Source organism: Miscanthus floridulus, chromosome 8 (genome assembly GCF_019320115.1).
Source record: "Miscanthus floridulus cultivar M001 chromosome 8, ASM1932011v1, whole genome shotgun sequence".
Classification (NCBI taxonomy): Eukaryota; Viridiplantae; Streptophyta; class Magnoliopsida; order Poales; family Poaceae; genus Miscanthus; species Miscanthus floridulus.
In genome coordinates, this window is record NC_089587.1 from 33,165,392 (window position 1) to 33,184,730 (window position 19,339).

At 43.1% G+C, this 19,339-nt stretch overlaps 1 protein-coding gene and 1 non-coding gene across 2 annotated transcripts; both read right to left on the minus strand.

Annotated features, from left to right (window-relative positions):
* Positions 1 to 264: 264 nt before the first annotated feature.
* LOC136468828 (calmodulin-binding receptor kinase CaMRLK-like) lies at positions 265 to 2,647 on the minus strand. Its single transcript, XM_066467250.1, has 3 exons — positions 2,522 to 2,647; positions 2,281 to 2,472; positions 265 to 555 (listed from the first exon to the last, which is right to left on the minus strand). Exons 1-3 carry the CDS (start codon positions 2,645 to 2,647, stop codon positions 265 to 267), a joined length of 609 nt encoding a protein of 202 aa, XP_066323347.1.
* Positions 2,648 to 10,647: 8,000 nt separating this feature from the next.
* Positions 10,648 to 10,755, minus strand: LOC136478708 (small nucleolar RNA R71). The gene has a single exon (XR_010764424.1). It is a non-coding gene; the product is annotated as a small nucleolar RNA R71 (small nucleolar RNA).
* Positions 10,756 to 19,339: the final 8,584 nt, after the last annotated feature.

Below are 19,339 nucleotides of genomic sequence, written 5' to 3' on the forward strand. Positions count from 1 at the left end.
TCGTGTTTAACGACAAACACTCCAAAAGAGTAATTAATGGCCATTAGTCTTGCTGCCACAAGCAAAGCTGCTGTTCGTACCAACCAATAAAAGTGAGCGCACAGAAGCGGTATTTCGCTGCCCCAAAAATCACCACGAATCTTCTTGGATTTGTGAGCTACCGTGCGAAAAAGCAGCCTGCAGCAGTGCTCCGTGCTTGTTTCTCTCAGCCACCACCATATCCTCGCCTAGTCGCGTGCGCTCATCACTACACTGCTCACTGCATCATGAGCCCAGCGACCCGAGCGGCGGCACTCCTCCGGCTCCGGCAGTCGTCGCCGGCCTGACGTCCTTGAGCAGCCCCACAAGCTGCTGCATGGTGGGCCTCTTCTCGGGCGCGCCGGCCGTGCAGAGGAACCCCACCTGGAGGCACTCGGCCATCTCCTTCTCCGCCTCTGTGCCCGCCGTCTCGTCCCGCAGCCGGTCGTCCACGAGGTTGAGGCCCTTGCGGTTCCGGATCACGCCGAGCGCCCAGCTCGTGGTCGACGCGTCCCTCCACCTCGCCTGCCCCGTCCACTAATAAAAAAAAACATTTTTAAGGGGCGGCTGGTAAGTCTTGGTAGGGATGATGTGGTCAGCCGCCCCGTATCCAAACTATCTACAAATCATATATTTGTAGGGGATTCTATGTTTAAGTCACCATTTTTAAATTTTTTAGATTTTTCGGGCTATTTAGTAAAATCTTTAGTCTAAAGGCTCGAATTATGTTCTCCAAATCATCTTCATCTCCGACACGTGCTCCACCATCATTATTGGCACCACCTTCGTCATTACCATCCCAGCCACCAGCATCACCACCTTGTTCATTGCCAAACTCGAAATCCATTCGTGCAAGCTCTGCTGAATATTGGGACATGGATTCTATGGTTTCGTCGTCGTATTCGTCATCATCCTCGTCGTTAACGATAACCGTTTCACTATGATGAATCCACACTGTATAGTCCTCAACAAATCCTCACATAATCAAATTGATCTGATGATAGTCACATCTGTCCATGCCATACGGTTCTTGCAATCTTTACATGGACAAATAATTGTATCCTTATTCTCTTTTCAATGTCGTTGCATGTTTCTTTGTAGCTTCAATAAATTTATCCATCTCTTCACACAAACCTACCTTGAACCTTAACGAACCATACATCCAAGAGTTCTTATACTCCATCTTTTACAACAATAACAAAACAAATATTAAAGGATTACTTATTCAGATATATATAAAAATAAAACAAATTAATAATTACTTGAGAATAATTATATATACTTCAGATATATATGAATATAAATCTAATATAATTACACGAAGCATACAAACACACCATGGTAGAGAAAAATTAATTAATGGCATATTTATCCATAAATAATTAAAATACATATTTATTGATTACAATAAACAATTTCAAAGACAACAATTAGCAACAATTATACTTTACCCAATATCTTTCATACAAACCCTAGTCCAATTTCATCAAACATAAATTTACAAAATCGAAATTAATAAAAAAACCAAACCCTAGATCTAGATCCACATGCACATGAAACATCCATAAAACTAACTAATCGTTCACTAAAATCAAGAAACATGGACCAAATGAGGATATGATCTTGTTCTCCTCCCTAATTTACCCTAATACATTTAAAACTTAGGTCTAATTTGCTTCATAAGTAGCTTAAGCACCATAGAAGAGAGAGAAAAATAAAACTCTAATTACTCACTAACAACCATTAAAACTTCAAAAAAAAGTGTGGATTAGCATTTTCTTACCTTCTACAACCTCTCTACCAAAGGATTTAAGACCAAAACCTTCCCCCTTAGTAGAGCAATTTTTGGGAGGTACCCAAGGCCTCCCAACCTTTCTTTTACGGGTTGGAGTGAGTGACCTGAGGAGGAAGAAGGTGCTGCAGCTGTTTTATATGTGGGTCATTTGTAGGAGCGGATGGTGATTGAGCCGCCCCTATAAATCAGAGCTATATATACGGGGGCATTTGTAGGGGCGGTTGAATCACCAGCCGCCCCTACAAATAGCAACTTCAGGGGTAGTTGGTGATTGAGCCGACCCTATAAATTAGACCCTATTTGTAGGGGCGGCTCGTATCACCAGCCGCCCCTACTGTTCTATTTGTAGAGACGGCTGGTGTCTGAGCACCCGAGCACGTCACTATAGAGGCGGCTCCATCACCAGCCACCCCTACTAAAAAATTCGAACCGTTGCTAAAAATCGTTTTTTACGTAGTGGTCACCACCTCGAACAGCAGCGTGCCGAAGCGGTACACGTCGCTCGCCGGCGTCGACGTCTCGTCGCTGCTGCTCGGGCGGTGCAGGAAGCCGGAGATCCGGGGCTCCATGTCGTCGCCGAGGAGATTGTTGGTCAGGACCAGGCGACCGTGCACGATGGGCCGCCGGCCGGAGCCGGACCCTGCTGCCCCTGCCCATCCCTGGTGCAGGAACGCGAGCTCTCGGGCGATGCCCAGGATGATGCGGTACCGAGTAGGCCAGCCGCCCGCGGGGTTTGTCTTCGATGGCTTCCATCGTGTCGATGCAGATGTCCTTGGTGTCTATGCTCCCCACTGGTAGCTCGTGGAGCCACCGGTGGAGGTCGCCTTTCTCCATGTACTCGTAAAGCACAAGTTTTTGGTTCCCTGTTGTATGGACACATAAAAATCCAAAGATCAGAATTCGGATCGTAAGGACCAAAGTATATATGCGTGCTGTGTTTATTTTGTTTGGCATTCAACCACCACGAAATACTAATCATCTCTTTAGTAGTTGGATGAAATTGGATGGTCGCCAACATAATTATCGTTTATTGGCTGGGGCAGCAGCTTTTTGCTGGGCAATTTGAATCACAAAAAATGACTTGTGTTTGACAAAGGTTAACAAAAACATTTTTGAAGGTTCTTTCCGGGGAGGGGGGGCACACTACCTTCCATTTTGGACTCTATTACAGCGCTCAGATGAAGATAAAATAAATATATTCGTGAGGCCTGTTGGTTACTAGAATATATGCAGCTCTTCACGTCAAATAGATGGTCTTGTAGTTATCGTCTTGGACTTTAGTTTTGAACCTATAATGCATTTTTTCTTGGTGTGTGTGCGTTTGAAGTTTGGACTGATTCTTCTTTCTTGAAAGAAGTTTTTTTTTTGTAAAAAATCGTTCTTGAAAGAAGTTGAAGCCGGATTTTTTTCATTACCTAAAAAAATGAAGAAACATCAGAAGAAGAATGTTCAGCTCCCACTGATTCATGATGCTAAGAGCATCCGCAATGGCTGACTCATAAGCTAGCTCTTAGCATTATTTATATATTTTAATAGGAGAGAGAGAAAAGCTAACTCTTCATCAAGAGCTAGGCTCATACACATATTTTAAGATTATGTAAGAATGTCATGTGAACCTAATTTTACTATGAGCCATTGCTAAGAGTTAGAACTATTGAAGAAGTTGGCTTAAAGCTACTAACTAACTTATACCATTGCGGGTGCCCTGGTTAATTTACTCTCTGGTTTTCTAGAACATCTCTGTGCCACACAGGATAATAGGAGTATGTGACAACTGACAATGAGCGCTGCTATACTTAGATGGTGTTTGGTTGTCCCTCCTAAATTTTAGTCGATGTCCCATCGAATGTTTGGACACATGCATAGAGTATTAAATATAGATTAATTACGAAACTAATTACACAGTTTGCGACTAATTGTGAGACGAATCTTTTAAGCCTAATTAGTCCATGATTTGACAATATGGTGCTACAATAAATATATGCTAATGACGAATTAATTAGGCTTAAAAATTCATCTCATGGAGTACTGATGGATTATGTAATTTATTTTTTTATTAGTATCCGAACACCCCATGCAACATCCTTCCGACACACTTCCTAAATTTTAGTCACCGGATCCAAACACCACCTTATCCTTGTTTCCATAAGCCAGTTTAAATGATATAGAGTGAAATACACTGGCGACCCTTTAACTTGTCGGCCTGTGCCAATCCAGTCCACGAACTTGCAAACACGGAAAATAGACGCCAAAGCCGCTCTCGCTGCCTCAGAGGGTGAGATCGCCGCCACTTAGGCGGTGACCGCCGTCGCTCAGGCGGCGACCGCCGACGCCTAGGCCCGCATCGCAGGTAAGGGTTTCCCTCATCTTATAGTCTTGATGGATGTCCACGGCCTCTGATCTTCATGTCATCTCGTTGCCAGCATGGGAGGAGCTTGTTGGTGGCTTCTCGCCATGAAGAGGAGGTGGCTCGCCTCTGGGGATTCATCCTAGTAGAGGACCGTGAGTGGGCGATGGTGGCAGGAATCCGGCAAGGGGCCAGTGTCACCCTTGTTGCCATGCAGCTATGGACCGGGGTGAACCACTATCAGGGTGGCGCCTAGGTTCCTAGAGCACGTCTGACTGGGAGAGCGAGCAGAGCTAGTCGAAGATTTCACCGCTGCTGCAAATGCCATCGTTGCTGTCGTGGATGTGGAAGAGATTCTATGTGGTGGTGGCTAAGCACCCTTAAAAAATTTTTAAGTAAAGGTGTTCTTATCAGCCTGTGTTCCATGATTTTGTTTATTTTGCGCGCCACCGTCTTGCCATGACTGCCATTGGTCTGATCGCTCGAATGTCGTAGCTTCATAGCCCCGCCTAGGGATCGATCCATGGGGCTTGGCCTAGCGCGACCTCGTTTTCATGACCTAAATATCTATAGGATAGGTTTGGTGGCATCATGCCTTTCTTTGTCTTCCTTCGAGTTGCGTGGACATTTTCCCTTCTTTGCTGTTGCACAGGGCATGAGGCCCTACCTAGATCGGGTTATGACGATTTGACTTTTGTGTGGCCCTTTGTTGTGCATGATCTCATGGCATGTCGTGATGCCCTGGGCGATTGCTGCCACTCATGGAGCAGAAGTCCTTGTAGGCAAGGTGTTAGTCGCCCATATACGTCACCGGCTCTAGGCTTTCGACGTGTGATGATCCTTGTGCAAGGATTCCATGTTACATGGGTGTTCTTGTTGTGGTGAACGTGTTTTGGGGTTTTGTGTTGGCATGGCGTGTGGTCAATGCATTCATTTGCCATTTTGCTACCTTTTCACTTTTCTTTTCATTCGAATTGGAATGTGCTTTCGTCCCCCCTAGCCCTGTGCTCATGGGTGAGCATTTTAACCTAGGGGGCTAGCCTACAGGGCTAAAAGGCACATGTTCTATTGGAGTGATGAGGCGTTGAGGGTAGGTTATAGATCCAGCATGATGTGAGAAGAAAGCGGTCGAGCGGCAAGAGATTTATTTCCTTTTGCTCCTTCCACCTTGTTCGAGCGGGTTTCCCATTTCCTTTCAGACCCGTACGAGCGGGAAGTCAAGGTGTGGCTCACTAGTCCATCACGACGAGAGGTGCGATAGGAAGGAGTTTGAAATGGACTGGTCACTAGGATGATGACAAATAGTGATGCGCCATGGGTCATGTGTATGTGCCTATGTGTGTAGCCCCCATGTGTGAGTCGTGTTCGGCAATGAGCGCAAGTTCGATTCGAGTCACTCAAGAGTTAAGCACTACTAGGACATGGTGTATGGGCGTCATGCTATCTAGTTAGCTCTTTGGGTTGGCCCTAGGTTTTTACAGCTATTGGTAGGCTCTGATGTGTATGTGGACGTGCTTAGGTAGAGAGGCTAAGTACAAAGCGGGTGTGATTGACCGATGCACCAAAAGCTATCGTGAAACTGGCTGTCGTTGCTTGGGGTGCGTTGAGCCCCTGAGCATCTGCTCGTGACGTAGCCACTATGATCTCTAGGCCATGAGCTGATGAGGATGCTTCTTTAGTGCTTGGAATGGTTGCAGCTGGCGTGGGTCATCCTCTCGGGTGGCTTTGGGTCGACCTTTGTTGGCTCAACATCCTCGACCAACCTACGAGCCCCTGAGGGTGACTTCTTCGAGTTTGGCCCGCTGTGGCTTCTAGTTTGGAGGGCTCTTGTGCTCTAGTGCTTGAGCCTTCATGGCATGACGATGTCGTGGTCATCGCATCCCCGCCTCTGGGTGCGATTGTTGCTCTTGACAAAGAGCTGGCATGACCTGTTGCTATGGAAGCAGGTTCTAAGAGCCATGCGGTTCGGTCCGCTCGACGCGGCACGCGGTGTGCTTAGGGAGGCCGCTTGCTCGGATGCACGTGCCTCCGAATGAAGGCTGACAGTTTGCTAAAACGTGATGGGTGGCTCGTTCACCGTGCAGGGCCTAGTCCTATCTTGTGGCAGAAATGCCCAATTTAACCTAATCTCGAGTGTAGTTGTCAGCCATTTGACACTAAGTTCACAATAGACTAAGCTAAACCCGGTAGTCTGTCGAGCACACCCAGTGGGAGAACTCGAAAATCCACATTTTCATCAGGACCGTAAACAAGTGAATAAAGCTTACAACATTATTAACCAATTCATACATCACACGATTTCATAAAATCAGAGTTAAAAAAGATTTTATATAAGCAGCAGAACAAGGTTATTTTATACAAGAGCAACGAAAGTAAACATTGTTGAATATTAAAGCAGCAGTAGAATTATAAGAATAAAATGCTATGATCATGACAATAAAGGAAGCCTCACTGAGCCCACCAGGAGGTCTCCACACACAACAATAGTTAGCTCCATCATCCACCTGCTACCTGCAATAAGGGGAATAAAACCCTGAGTACACAATATACTCTACAAGACTTACCTGACTAGGTGGGAGTAGTTTCCAGTCGGGGACCTAATACCGGGGTACCCAATGAGGTGGAACTAATAACCATCGAATGTTGACGCTTTTGGCCAGACAAGAACGCTACTACACTTCTTGCTCAAACAACGGAAGACTGGTTCCGCCTCGCTCGACGGCTGAGGGCAGGCTCCACCTCGCCTAATGACTAAGGGCCAGCTCTGCCTTGTCCAACTGTCTGAGGGCTGGCTCTGCCTCACCCGATGGCTGAGGGCGGGCTTCGCCTCGCCTGATGATTGCACCCTGCTCCTTCATGATGACAAGCACAAGGTACGACAGGACATTCGAGTCAAACCGTAGTACTGAGGACCATGCCCTACATGCCTGTAGGAAGGTACCGTCAGGATACGATGGGATGGGTGCTTTAAGCCCTTTCCGACCTAACAGTGCTCAAATAGTGTTATAGGCGCTGACTTTTGTCCCATAGTGTTGTAGGCGCCGCCATCAGTCATCGAGCACAGATGCTAACCCTAGGCATACGACAACCACTACAATCCAAGGAGGAACTCACATCATCTATAGTACAAGCGTAGGGTCATTTCCCCGTCTACTCCCCATAGAGTCATAGCTCGGTGCCCTGACACACCGCACCATTCATCGGGGGAGGATGGGACATAACAACTCGTTGAGATGAAGCTAGAGCCTGGCCCTATCAGGATCAACAAAACATGCTATCCCTGGCGAGGTCTGCCATGTCGGCAGGAAGGCTCAATGGAAAAGGAACACCCAGGTACCCTCGAAGGACCTTCTCTACCTTTGATTTTTCCTCTTTCTCTCATCTATAACCCCTGCTCCCCCATTGGTCTATAAAAGGGAGGGCAGGGATGCCCCGCTAGGGGGGAGGAGACCGATTGTTTTTGACACACAACAAATAGCCAAGCAGCAACCTGAGCTCTTGGCGTCCTTTCAACCTTCCCATCAGAGACTTGGGATCCGTCCCTCTCTCGACCATTGTACCCCCTACTATGAACCTTTTTGGTACAAATAACACGAGCAGCAGCAAACTGGACGTAGGGACATTCTGCTCGAACCAGTATAAACCTTATGTGCTTTAGTACACCATCTAAGCCTAATGCGCAATAATTATAAATTTACTAGTTGGTGTTTGTTTGAAACACCGATAGTTGACTAATGCAGCTAGAGCCCCGCTCTGTTGCCCAACCAAGTCCACATCCAAAGTCCCCAATCCCGCTCGGATCTCCAATTTATTATCCATCTCTGAATCCAAAACCATGTGATAGTAGTAGTATAAGGACCTATCTCTTGCGAGTGACAACCCATCACTCGACTTCTACCGTAAGTCCTATAGCATGGCATACTACATGATTCCTATCATACTAGTAGGACTCTTAGGATAGAATATTTCTGCAGGTGGGTTTCAATCAACTCTTGTAACTTAATGCACATCAACATAATAACAAATGCTTGAAAAATAAGGGTTATGCACCAGGGCTTGCCAGGGTAAACCATCATTATACTATGTTAGTCGGCTCCATCTTTGGGACGTGATCCAACCATCTCCATCTTCTAGACGTGTCACATTACATCGGCTTCTGGTTCAACTCCACAGGCCATCACCCATCCATCAACCACCAACACACCTAAATGATATGCATACATGCAAATGAATGCTTCAGTCAAACAAGCATAACAAGACATTTACAAACACTAGAAGACAAGCAAAATGTCATCACGGTGAAGGGTAACTAAACATGGGAGGTTCGACTCTCATCCTCTCCTAGCGACTTACTTGCGAGTTACTATTATCAACATAACACAAGTAAGCAAAATAACCATTTGCATTTTAAACATACAAGTGAAAGGTTATCATAACATGTGTTGATGGTAGTTACCGACCATTATAAACATCAATATAACCCAAAATAATGCAAGAAAATGATCACCAACATAGACTTAGGGGTTTAATCTGACAATTTCTATGAGTTTTGGTAAATCTATGTTTTCAGTAGGGTTTATCTATAAAACCGTCAAGGGGGATCGAAACATCAAAGTAAAAATTGGAATTCCACCATGAAACCAACTCCAGAAGGTTCCAAAAGACTCTAGAAGCCATGTCACCAAAGCAGAGGACGAGACGGTGACAGGTGGGGCTGCCTGGCCCCACAAGGGCCCACATGTTAGCCTCATCACTATGTCGGTTTCCCACCGCCTCCTACGATGCATCTAAGCCATTGCTTAAGTCAGTTTGATCCAAGGGCTCACGTTGTATCCTCAGGGCTATATAATCTAGCCCCACCCTCCTCTAGATCATTAGGTCATAAGTTAGGGCTAGATAGAAAACTAGGGTTTCTAGAGATTAGAGATTAGAGCTCTAGTTCTTTAAGTTTCTAGTATAAATTAGCTAGCAAGGTTCAAGAAGAGTGTGGGATATTGCTTAGAATTCTAGGATCTGCCATCTAGAGACTGGTATTGCCATTATATCTCTATATTTATGACTTTGTGCTACTTTAATATTATTATGTTGCTATTTATTATGTTCCTAGTTTGCTCTAGTTGTATGCTTGATATAGTTATGATTAATGATGAGTTTATGCATATGTTCACAAAGCGCTTAGCTCAATACGTACGTGAGTTAAGTGGTCGACACTATGTAAGCATGGTGCTTAGATATTGTTTGCATGTGGATGCCCTCTGCACTCTAGATCATTGTGGTAGACCACGGATGTGACACTCCCGATGAGTCCTTTGTAGTCCACTCCCCATTTGTAGAGCATGTAGAACGTGATTGCGAAGGTAGACAAGCTCTGTTCTTGATCTTCCTTAGTAATGTTCCTTATGCATAGATCCAAAGTTAGTTGTACTAAAGATGAGAGTGTATATATTAGGGTGTACAAAAGACTTAGTAGATAAGTAATGACTTAGGAATCTTTTGCTCTTAAAGAATCTCCTGCTTAGCTATACTACATTTATGAGTCTCTAATTCTATCTCTAGAATACCACTATTACCTTACACTTATCATTTATTTACCCTTGGACTTACCCCTGCAATAGCATGAGAGTGATTATTATCATAAGTATACATATTTGTCGATATCTCTATGCCAACACCACTCCATAAGCTTCTCCCTGTGGTAAAAATATAAATAATGATACTTGGTATACTCTCCGGGTGAAATACTAAAATGGTATATTATCTGTGCGCTTGTAGATACTTTAATATATATACATTTTTCTTTGAAGTTTACAAGTGTCATTAATAATTACCAACCATGCATTTATGGCATTATGCTAGGGATGATAACCTAGTAACAAGTGATGCTAAGAAATACCAACAAGCATTTCTGGCACCGTTGCTGGGGAGGGGCACATGGCTAAGAGAATTAATTAAATAGATACTTATTGATAAAATCATAACCTCTGCTTTAGCAGGCTTACCCTTGTTTGTCTTTGTTCATATCTTATACAGGGTATTATAGACTTGGTTGTGATTCACCAACAATTTCTAATTAGAATCAACCAAATCAAGAGGAAGCTCAACACCAGTTCCTAAAGTCATGGCTAAGAAGACGCTGCGTGAGTTTTTTGCTCCAAGCACTGAGAACATCCGCACTAGACCAACACTCAAAACCAACAACCTCAACTGTTGAGCTCAAGCCAAGCCTCATCAACATGGTGCAAGCTATCCCATTTAGCTGAAAAGGCACATGAAGATGCTAGTGCTCACCTTCAGAATTTCTTAGAGATTAGCAACACAATCATCATCAAGTACATTGCTCAAGACATCATACTACTCCATCTGTTTCCATTCTCACTAGTGGGAAGAGCAAAGCAGTGGTTCTACATCAACAAAGATCACATCAACACTTGGGTAATGATGTTCAAAGGCCTTTCTAGAAAAGTTCTTCCCTGTAGGCAAGACCAATGCCTTAAGAGGAAAGATTTCAAACTTCCAACAACAGAAAGGAAAAACCCATTCTAGAAGCATGGGAACATTTTCAAGAATACATTTCAAATTGTCCTCGCCGTGGGATGGAAGATTGATTGCTCATGCAAAATTTCTACCACGGATTAACTCAAAAAGCTCATGAATAGCTCGATGCCACTGCTAGAGGATCATTAATGTCACTCACCCTTGGAAAAGATGAAATTCTTATAGAAAAGATAGCCTCTAATCAAGGCTAGTCATCATGTAGCATTTAATTATGCAATAAGAGTGAAGAAGCATCCGAAGAGGTGTGTGCACTATCATCCAAGATGGACGTACTATTGAATTGGCTTGAACAGCAAGCTAATTACAAGAAAGATCATCAAGTTATTCAAGATGCATTCAATGCTCAGAATGTATGTTGATAATCTTTGGGGGTAGAATTCCCTAAATATCAGGAGGATGCAAACATCAGTCATCAACAACTCTGCTCCACAACAACAGAGACAAGGGTGGAATCAACAACAATGGTCGACTTACTAAGGTAAGTACCTAGGTAATTACTATAATTCTTCTACTCCTAAGCAACCATCCTTAAGAGACCTGATCTTAGAACAAGCTAGGATTAATGAGAATATTTCTAAGAAGCTTGCTTTTAATGATAAGATCCTAGAAAGCATAAACACTAAAATGGATTGTTTTTCTTCTGCTATAAAAGACCAACTTAGCTATAATAAAAAGATAGAAACTCAATTAGCCCAGTTGGCTACTGCTCTGCCTGTTGCTACTAACCTTGAGAAGGTAAACACCATAACTACAAGAGGTGGCAAGTCTACTCGTGATCCACCATATCCAGCAAGGACAGGTAAGACACCAGTGGCAGTGCAGGAAGAGGAGAAAACAACCGATGAAGTTGAAGAATTTGGGCCACAAGAGTGAGAATTACAACAAGATTTTAATGACACGACTCTCCTAGCGTTTCCATGTAGAAATTGGAAAGCCAAAATGGATGAGTAGTTTGGTAAGTTTATAGAGGTAATTCAAATGTTATATATCAATATTTTGTTGCTAGATGCCATACAGGTACCTACCTATGCGAAGTATCTCAGAGACATCCTCAACAACAAAATACCACTGCCTTCCACTGAGGTAATTAAGTTAATGAAGGAGTGTAGTGCGACCATTCCTAAATACTTCACCTGTTAAAAAGAAGGATCCAGGATGTCCCACCATCGATTGTTCAATCAGGAGCCAGAACTTCGAGAATGAATTATGCAATCTTGGAGCAAGTGTTAGTGTCATGCCCAAAAAGATCTTCGACAAGCTCAACTATTCATCACTCATGCCAACATCAATGTGCTTGCAACTAGCCAACCAATCGGTCCGCTATCCTACGGGAATCACCGAAAATATTCCTGATAAAAATATGAAACTTTTTTGTTCCTATAGATTTCGTAGTACTTGACATGCAGGAAGACATGAAGATACCCCTCATTCTTGGGAGACCCTTTCTGAGCACTACAAATGCTCACATTGACTGTCGGAGCCAGAGAAATTAAATTCCATATTAATGGGAAGGAAGAGTGATTCGCCTTCAAGCCAAGACCGAAACAATGCTCTAATTTGGAGTGGCATGAAAAGCAAGTATATATGTTAAAGTCTCCATCTCCTGGGACCTGATAGATGCACCCAAAGAATAAACTCGAATGGAGAAGTCCGGTTCAGAGGATTTAAAAATCCTGAACCCTCACTAGGAGGAAGATGAGCAAGTTGATAGGCAAGATTAAGCGGGCAGCCTTGTTCCGTTCAACAAGAAGTTCATCATCCTGAGCGAGTGCCAACATGGATGTTGATGCTCTAGTCCCCCGCTGTTGGATAGTCATCCCAAGCTACCCCTACAGAGAAGAACATTCTACTCCAAGAGGAGCAGCTGAAGCTCCGAGGATACCGAGAGAAGGACGTATACAAAAAGTTGAAGAACCGATATTTCGTCCTTACTCCGGCCTATGATCCAGCCTTGCTCTAGGCCACAGGTATGAATTCTGAATTTGGTCTTATCTTTAAGACCATATGATGGGAAAAATGCTTGGGATATTGATGAGCAGGGGTGCAAACTTTTGACTATTGAATTTTTATGCACTTTACAAACCACCGACTCAGAAGTCTCACTTACGTTCTTTGGGAAAGAATTTTCTTTTCCTTGGAAGAACTTTAGTGAGCTTCTAGGATTCCCTACTCAGTGCATAATTGATGTAGACTTAGCTATACAAGATTTTGATAGGACAAAGTTTTGGAGGGAGATATCAAAAGAAATTGTTTGCTACCGCCCTTGCACCAATGACATTCACCGCCCTACTTTGTGGTTCATGCACAAATGGCTAGGATTTTTTCTTTTTCCTAGAAATGACTTCCGCACAGTTAGGAATGATGAACTAAAGTTATTATATGCCATGGTGAAAAGAAAGAAGGTTTCACCTGTAAAATTCATGATGGCCCAATGGGCAAAAATTCCTGGACTAAAGGGAGATGTTGGGTGCACTTCTTTGGTCACCCGCATAGCTAGAAATTTGGGTTTACTAGCAAACACTTCTATTACATACATTAACAGTCCCTGATGGATTATTGATTATGGCTATTTTAATTATGCACACATGTTAAAAAAGACATGGATGGGAAAATAGTCATGATGTATATGGACTACATAAATGAATTTCTATTACCAGACCGGAACTCGGTCTATATGTGGTAGATTCGTTTGTCTTTGATTTGCAGAAAATAGAGCAAGCACCTCGCAGGAGTGCCTCTACGAGGATCACTCACAACTCATAGCCTCGTTACTGTGGAGACGACCCCATTCTAGAAGGTCCTACCTTCACCAGCTACATAGGATTTGATCAAGCAGGACCTTCCTAGGTTCACCTTCCTCAGCATGCAGGTTGGGACCAGCCGGGATCTTCCCATATGCATCAACCCAAGTATGCTAGGTGGGAGCAGCCTTCTCTGCATCATTCAGAGAGTTCCTAGCAACAGAACCCAAGTGGGCAATGGCAGGACGACAATTTTGACTATTACCAGCAGTAGTCTTATGAGGAGGTCACCAGTGGCTACCAGGGAGGACGCATGTCCTTCTCTGCCTGTGGCTACCACGACCATCCCACAGGTTACCATGAGTAGCAGATGGAGCACGCACGTTTTGACAATAGGTTCACCACCATCGAAGAGAACCAACAATAGATCTGGGACACTCTGCACCAGCACTGTCACACCCAATTTTAAGGATAAAATTGAATACACAATACTCATGTGTGCCCAGGAAACAGTCACACACACAAGTCGACAAATCATAAAAAGTATCATCACAGTGTCTCTTACATCAGATCCATAATACAACTTAGTCTTACATCACACAGCGGAAAATAAAAGATAAAAACTCTCGTGGGCTTCATCACAGGGAAGGTCAACTAGTTGACCACAAGCCTAAAAATCCTCCGAGAAATCCTCATACCCGTTGTCATCTGTTACCCATCCGGGATTTTTATCCAAATAAAGAAAATAAACAAGTGTAAGTACATCCCGTACTTAACAAGCTAACATGGGGTTATGAAGCTCAAAAGGTTGACACTGGTTTACTACAGTTAGCATTTTTAGTAGGTCAAGCTTTTATTCTCAGGTATTTATCAAGTTATGCTTAAGCTCCCATTTAATCCCATAAGAACATATATCAGTGTAAAGTGTATAGTATACCATCATAGAACATCTTAATTGATCAACATCAAGTATCCAGTTATTCTATGAGTTTTTCGGGCCGCTCGTAACCAGTGAGCACGGCTGTTATAACAGTTTGTTACCCTCTGCAGAGGTGGTGCACATTCACCGCGAGTCGTGATCCCCATATGCCCGGGTTAATTACTCCCATGTCACTGCCAAGGTGAGTGGGCAGGGTACACTATGAAGCCATTTCATAGGTTTCCCTAACAAGTTAGGGCCGCTAGGTTTCCTTAGTAGGCAGATGTAGGAACCCCCTTTCCTATGGCACATATCCATCATGGCTATACTCATAGGAATAGAGGCAGCCCTATACCCAACGTGGCAAGCCCCATTTGCGCTAAAAAGGTAACCTCTAACTAGCTAGAAAAGATCCTATTACTGAGCTAAAGTCAGAGCCATATGACTCTCCTGGTTGCACTGTCAGTCCCAGCTTTTGCCAACAGATAAGTCCTTATGGAGGGCTGGGAGCAACATGAACAAAGGTCATTTGCACCTTCGCCCTATGGAACAGTTGTTATGAATCATGTTAAACTCTTAGTTCCATAGTATCATTCATCATCATGTATATCAAGTTCAGTTAGAGCACTAGCAAACTATCCATATGCATTTAACCCATAGGAGACAAGGAACAAGATAAACAATCACTAGGATGTCCTTACGGGTATCAAAATTAGACACATGCAAATGAGTAATTGATTAAAGTGAAATAGGATATCAAGGAAGACCCATGCTATACTTGCCTTGGTTCACAAACTCGTACTGGTCCTGCTGGTCATCAAAGAGTTCTTGGTCTCCAACGTTTTCCTCACCGTCTGAACGCGACCAACACAGCAACATACAACATTCCAAAAGCATTCTTGCAAAGCAAACATTCCTATCATTAGAACAGTACACCAACAGTATGGAAAACAAGATAAAATGTTTGTAAACATAATCTACGTCTTGCTACGATCACGTCAACGCGGAGTTCACGAAAAACGGAGCTAAAATGCGAAAGTTATGATTTAAACGGGTTTTCCTATAGCCATATATTTAATTAAATTTAATCATGAAATTAAAAAGTTCCAAACTTGACTAACAGTAGTTCCAACATGTAGCTTATGAAATTACGAAGCTAACGCGATTTGAATGGATCAATTCAGAGCTAAAACGACAATTTTATAAGCGAAACAGTTCAAATGACATTTCTGTAAATACTGAAAACGTATTTTTGACTTAAACCGTGAAGTTTATGCTTTCCAAACGGGATTGCGCATTCGGGGAACTATGCCTTGGACTGTGGGTTAGGACTTAGAAAAGTCCAGGGTCTCTTTTACAAAACAGCCATGCGAAGGGGTATCGGCTGATCTCGGCCATCGAATCATGGATGGAGGGCTCAAATTAGACCTAGGGAGGGAGAGAGAAGAATTCCGGCCGGCCACAGTGACGCCGGCGGTGAGGCGCCATTGCCGACGGTGTGGAGGTCTCGGTCGCGCGCAGTTAGGGGCTAGGGTTCACCAAACGGAAATCCGAGCGCACCGAGGGATGCGGGGGAGGAAGGGGGTCTCGGCCATGCCGATACAGCGGCCGCCATGGCCGGCGATGACGGCTTGCAGAGCTCGCGGCCAGGGCTCAAGAAGCCAAGAAAAAAGAAAATAACGGTACCGGGAGAGATAGGGGAACAAGGCGAAGCTCACCAAGGGAGAAATGGAGACGGGGGTGGCTCGGAGTCGACTGCTCACGCGGAGGTTCTGAGCTCGGCGATGGCGGATCTTGGCGACCTTCGGCTGTGGCGGTTGCGGGCTTCCTCGGTGCTTGGCGAGCGCGAAGATGAGAGCGGAGAGTAGCCGGGTGCGCGCGGGGGGTATGGCTCCTTTAAATCGAGGCCGAGGAGCGGGCGACGCGCCCACGATGCACGAGGAGCAGGCGCAGTTCGGCGGCAGTTGTGGCTGACCGAGCATGGACGTGGGAGGAAGGGAGCAGCTCTAACAGCAGGGCCAAGCGGTCAGCGGCTGGGCGCGGAAAGGAGGCGCGGCGGTTGCCTGGCGTGATGCTGGGCTAGCGCGGCTGCTGGGCTGGCGTAGCTACTGGGCTAGCACGGCTGACGCGCGTGGCTGGGCTGGCCCAGGAAGGAGAGAGGGGGAAGAGCGAGCGGGCCGCGGGAAAGAAAGGCCATATGGGCCGAAAGTGAGGGAGAGGAAAAATGATTCTTTTCTTTTTCTTTTTCTAAAATTTTCCAAATCCATTTTTAAATTCAAATTTCAATTCTTTTTTTGAAATCTTTAATAAATTCCAAACATTCACAAAATGTTATGCAGCAGCATGTATGCATCAAAAAGTTTCTAACCTTATTTTTAAATTTTAATTCCATAAAATTTATTATTTCCCTATCTTTTAATGCACACAAATAACATAAATAAATCAAATTTACTATTTTAAAAGATTGCAAGTTTTAGGATGTTACAAGCACTCCCAATGGCAAGAAGAGGTAAGACAACGTCTTGCCACCATCCAACAACAAAAGGAGTAAGAGAACCAGAACTAGCAATATTTGTTCCAGGGTCTAAACATCGACCAGCCCTTCTAAGGACTACATCAACAACCAGCTTGGGGGAGGAGCCCCCATCATGTCTAGGTAAGTTTTTCTTTCTTGCAGTTTATTATTTTCTTTAGTTTCTTTAATTTTTGAATTTGCTATTTACTAGTTAAAAAAAGAGATGCATAACCAAGAAAACAAAATAAAAATTTGCCTTTATCTTATCTATATTAGTGTGTATAATTTTCTTAAGGTGTGTTTTAGTTTCTTGTCTTGTTTTTAAGAGTCATATAAATAAAAGGAACTTGAAGATGATCTCACATGATAAAACACTAAATAGATGCTCTGATATAATTCCTTTCAAGTACCTAGCTTTCAGTCTTGAATTTTTCTGAGTTTTGGATAAACTTAATTTGAAATGAGAATTTGCTCTAAACTTGAAACTCATGGGTAGCAATGCTTGATATAAGTCTAGGTAATTGACGAATATAATATGAGAAGGTCTGAGCTGTTGTTTATCTTGTTCCAAGTGACACTAGAATTCTAGAGATTTATGTTTGAAAACATAAAAAATCCACATGATGAGTTCCTATATGACAAAGTGTGAATTTCTACCAGTGCCAAACATATTTATATTTAGGCTAGGAAAACTTCCACTTATATGTTGTTTGTCTTGCATTGAGTTTAGTCAAGCTTTGTTAATGCCTTATGAGAGGTTTGTCATGCTCTTAAAATTAAGATCATGTACACACCACCCACATATGCACTACTCCTATATTAGGGGTAGGTGCAAAAACATGCTTTCCATCTAGACCCATTCAAAAATGTTTTACTCCTACACTGGGAGGAAACACCAAAAAAATCTTCATAGGTTTCCATCAAATAAATGCTCTAAATTCTTGTTATTATCTCTCCAACAATTGATATGCAAAAAAGAGGCATGTGTCTAAGTAAAAGTTATTCATAAAAAAGAGAAGAAAAAATGGACAAGTGTTTGAATTATCAAAACAATGGGTACTCAGATGCCCGCCAGAAAAAAAAAGAGAAAGTGAGATGAATAAGATAGCCCATGTTTTCTTGCAAATGTTTTCAAGTTTCAAAAGAGAGATATGTTTCAAGGAGCATAGTTGAATTAGGCTAGCTACCATATATATCCACCGTATATTCCACACGCATGCACATCTTTATTTGATTGTATAACACAACTCTCTTTAGATCCATTGTTTGACTTTACAATATATGTATTGCAACTATGCTCTTTCACGTTATCACCATTCCTATGAGCTCCACATAAGCCTTAGTTGTAGGAAGAGAAAGACATAACATCATTATTGCCTAGGTAAGGATCCACAAATACCACATATTTTGAGAGACTTGATAGTGTCATACAATGGAATCTTTGAGTTTTATTTTGTAAACTTGCAAAAAAACTCTGGAGTAATGGTTGAACAAAGAATATGAGACATAGTGCTTGACTTGATCGTTCTGTCTTTCAATTGCTCAAGACCCAAGTGAAGGCTGCAAGCCCTATAGTTAAAGGTAATATGAGTAAGTTTGAAAGATAGATCAGTTTGTTCTAATTCGGAGGAGAATTTTTGAATGCATGTGTACTTTTGAGGAGTTGTTACAACCCTAAAATTCTGATCCATTGTTGAGTTTGGCTTTGCAAAGGGACTAGCAAAGGTTAAGCTTGGTGGAATTATTGACAGTAGTTACCGACCATTATAAACATCAATATAACCTGAAATAATGCATGAAAACGATCACCAACATAGACTTTAGGGTTTAATCTGACAATTTCCACAAGTTTTCGTGAATCTGTGTTTTCAGCAGGGTTTATCTAGAAAACCGTCAAGGGGGATCTAAATGTTAAAGGAAAAATTGGAATTCCACCGTGAAACCAACTCTAGAAGGTTCCAAAGGACTCTAGAAGCCACGTCACCAAAGCGGAGGACAAGATGGTGATAGGTGGGTCCACCTACAGGCCGCCTAGCCCCACAAGAGTGTAGCACCCAATTTTAAGAACAAAACCAGATACACACCATATGTGAGCCTAGGAAGTCAAATCTCACATATAGCTACAAATAAGGGTAATATCAATAGACAATGCTTAAATACATAACGTATTAGTATAAAGAATATAACCTCAGAATATAGACAGCGTAAAGACAACTCCGATCTTCAGGCGAAGACTCCAAATCCACAGGGACAACTGATTGGTTGATCACAAGCCTAATTCCTCCAAACTCTAGCAATCTGGTACCCATCCGAGATTTTTATCCAAATAATGTGTAAAATAAAGCAAGTGTAAGTACATGTCGTACTCAACAAATATAACATGGGGTTCATGAGGCTCAAAAGGCTGACACTAGTTTAACTGTGATTAGCTTTTAATGAGTCATGATTT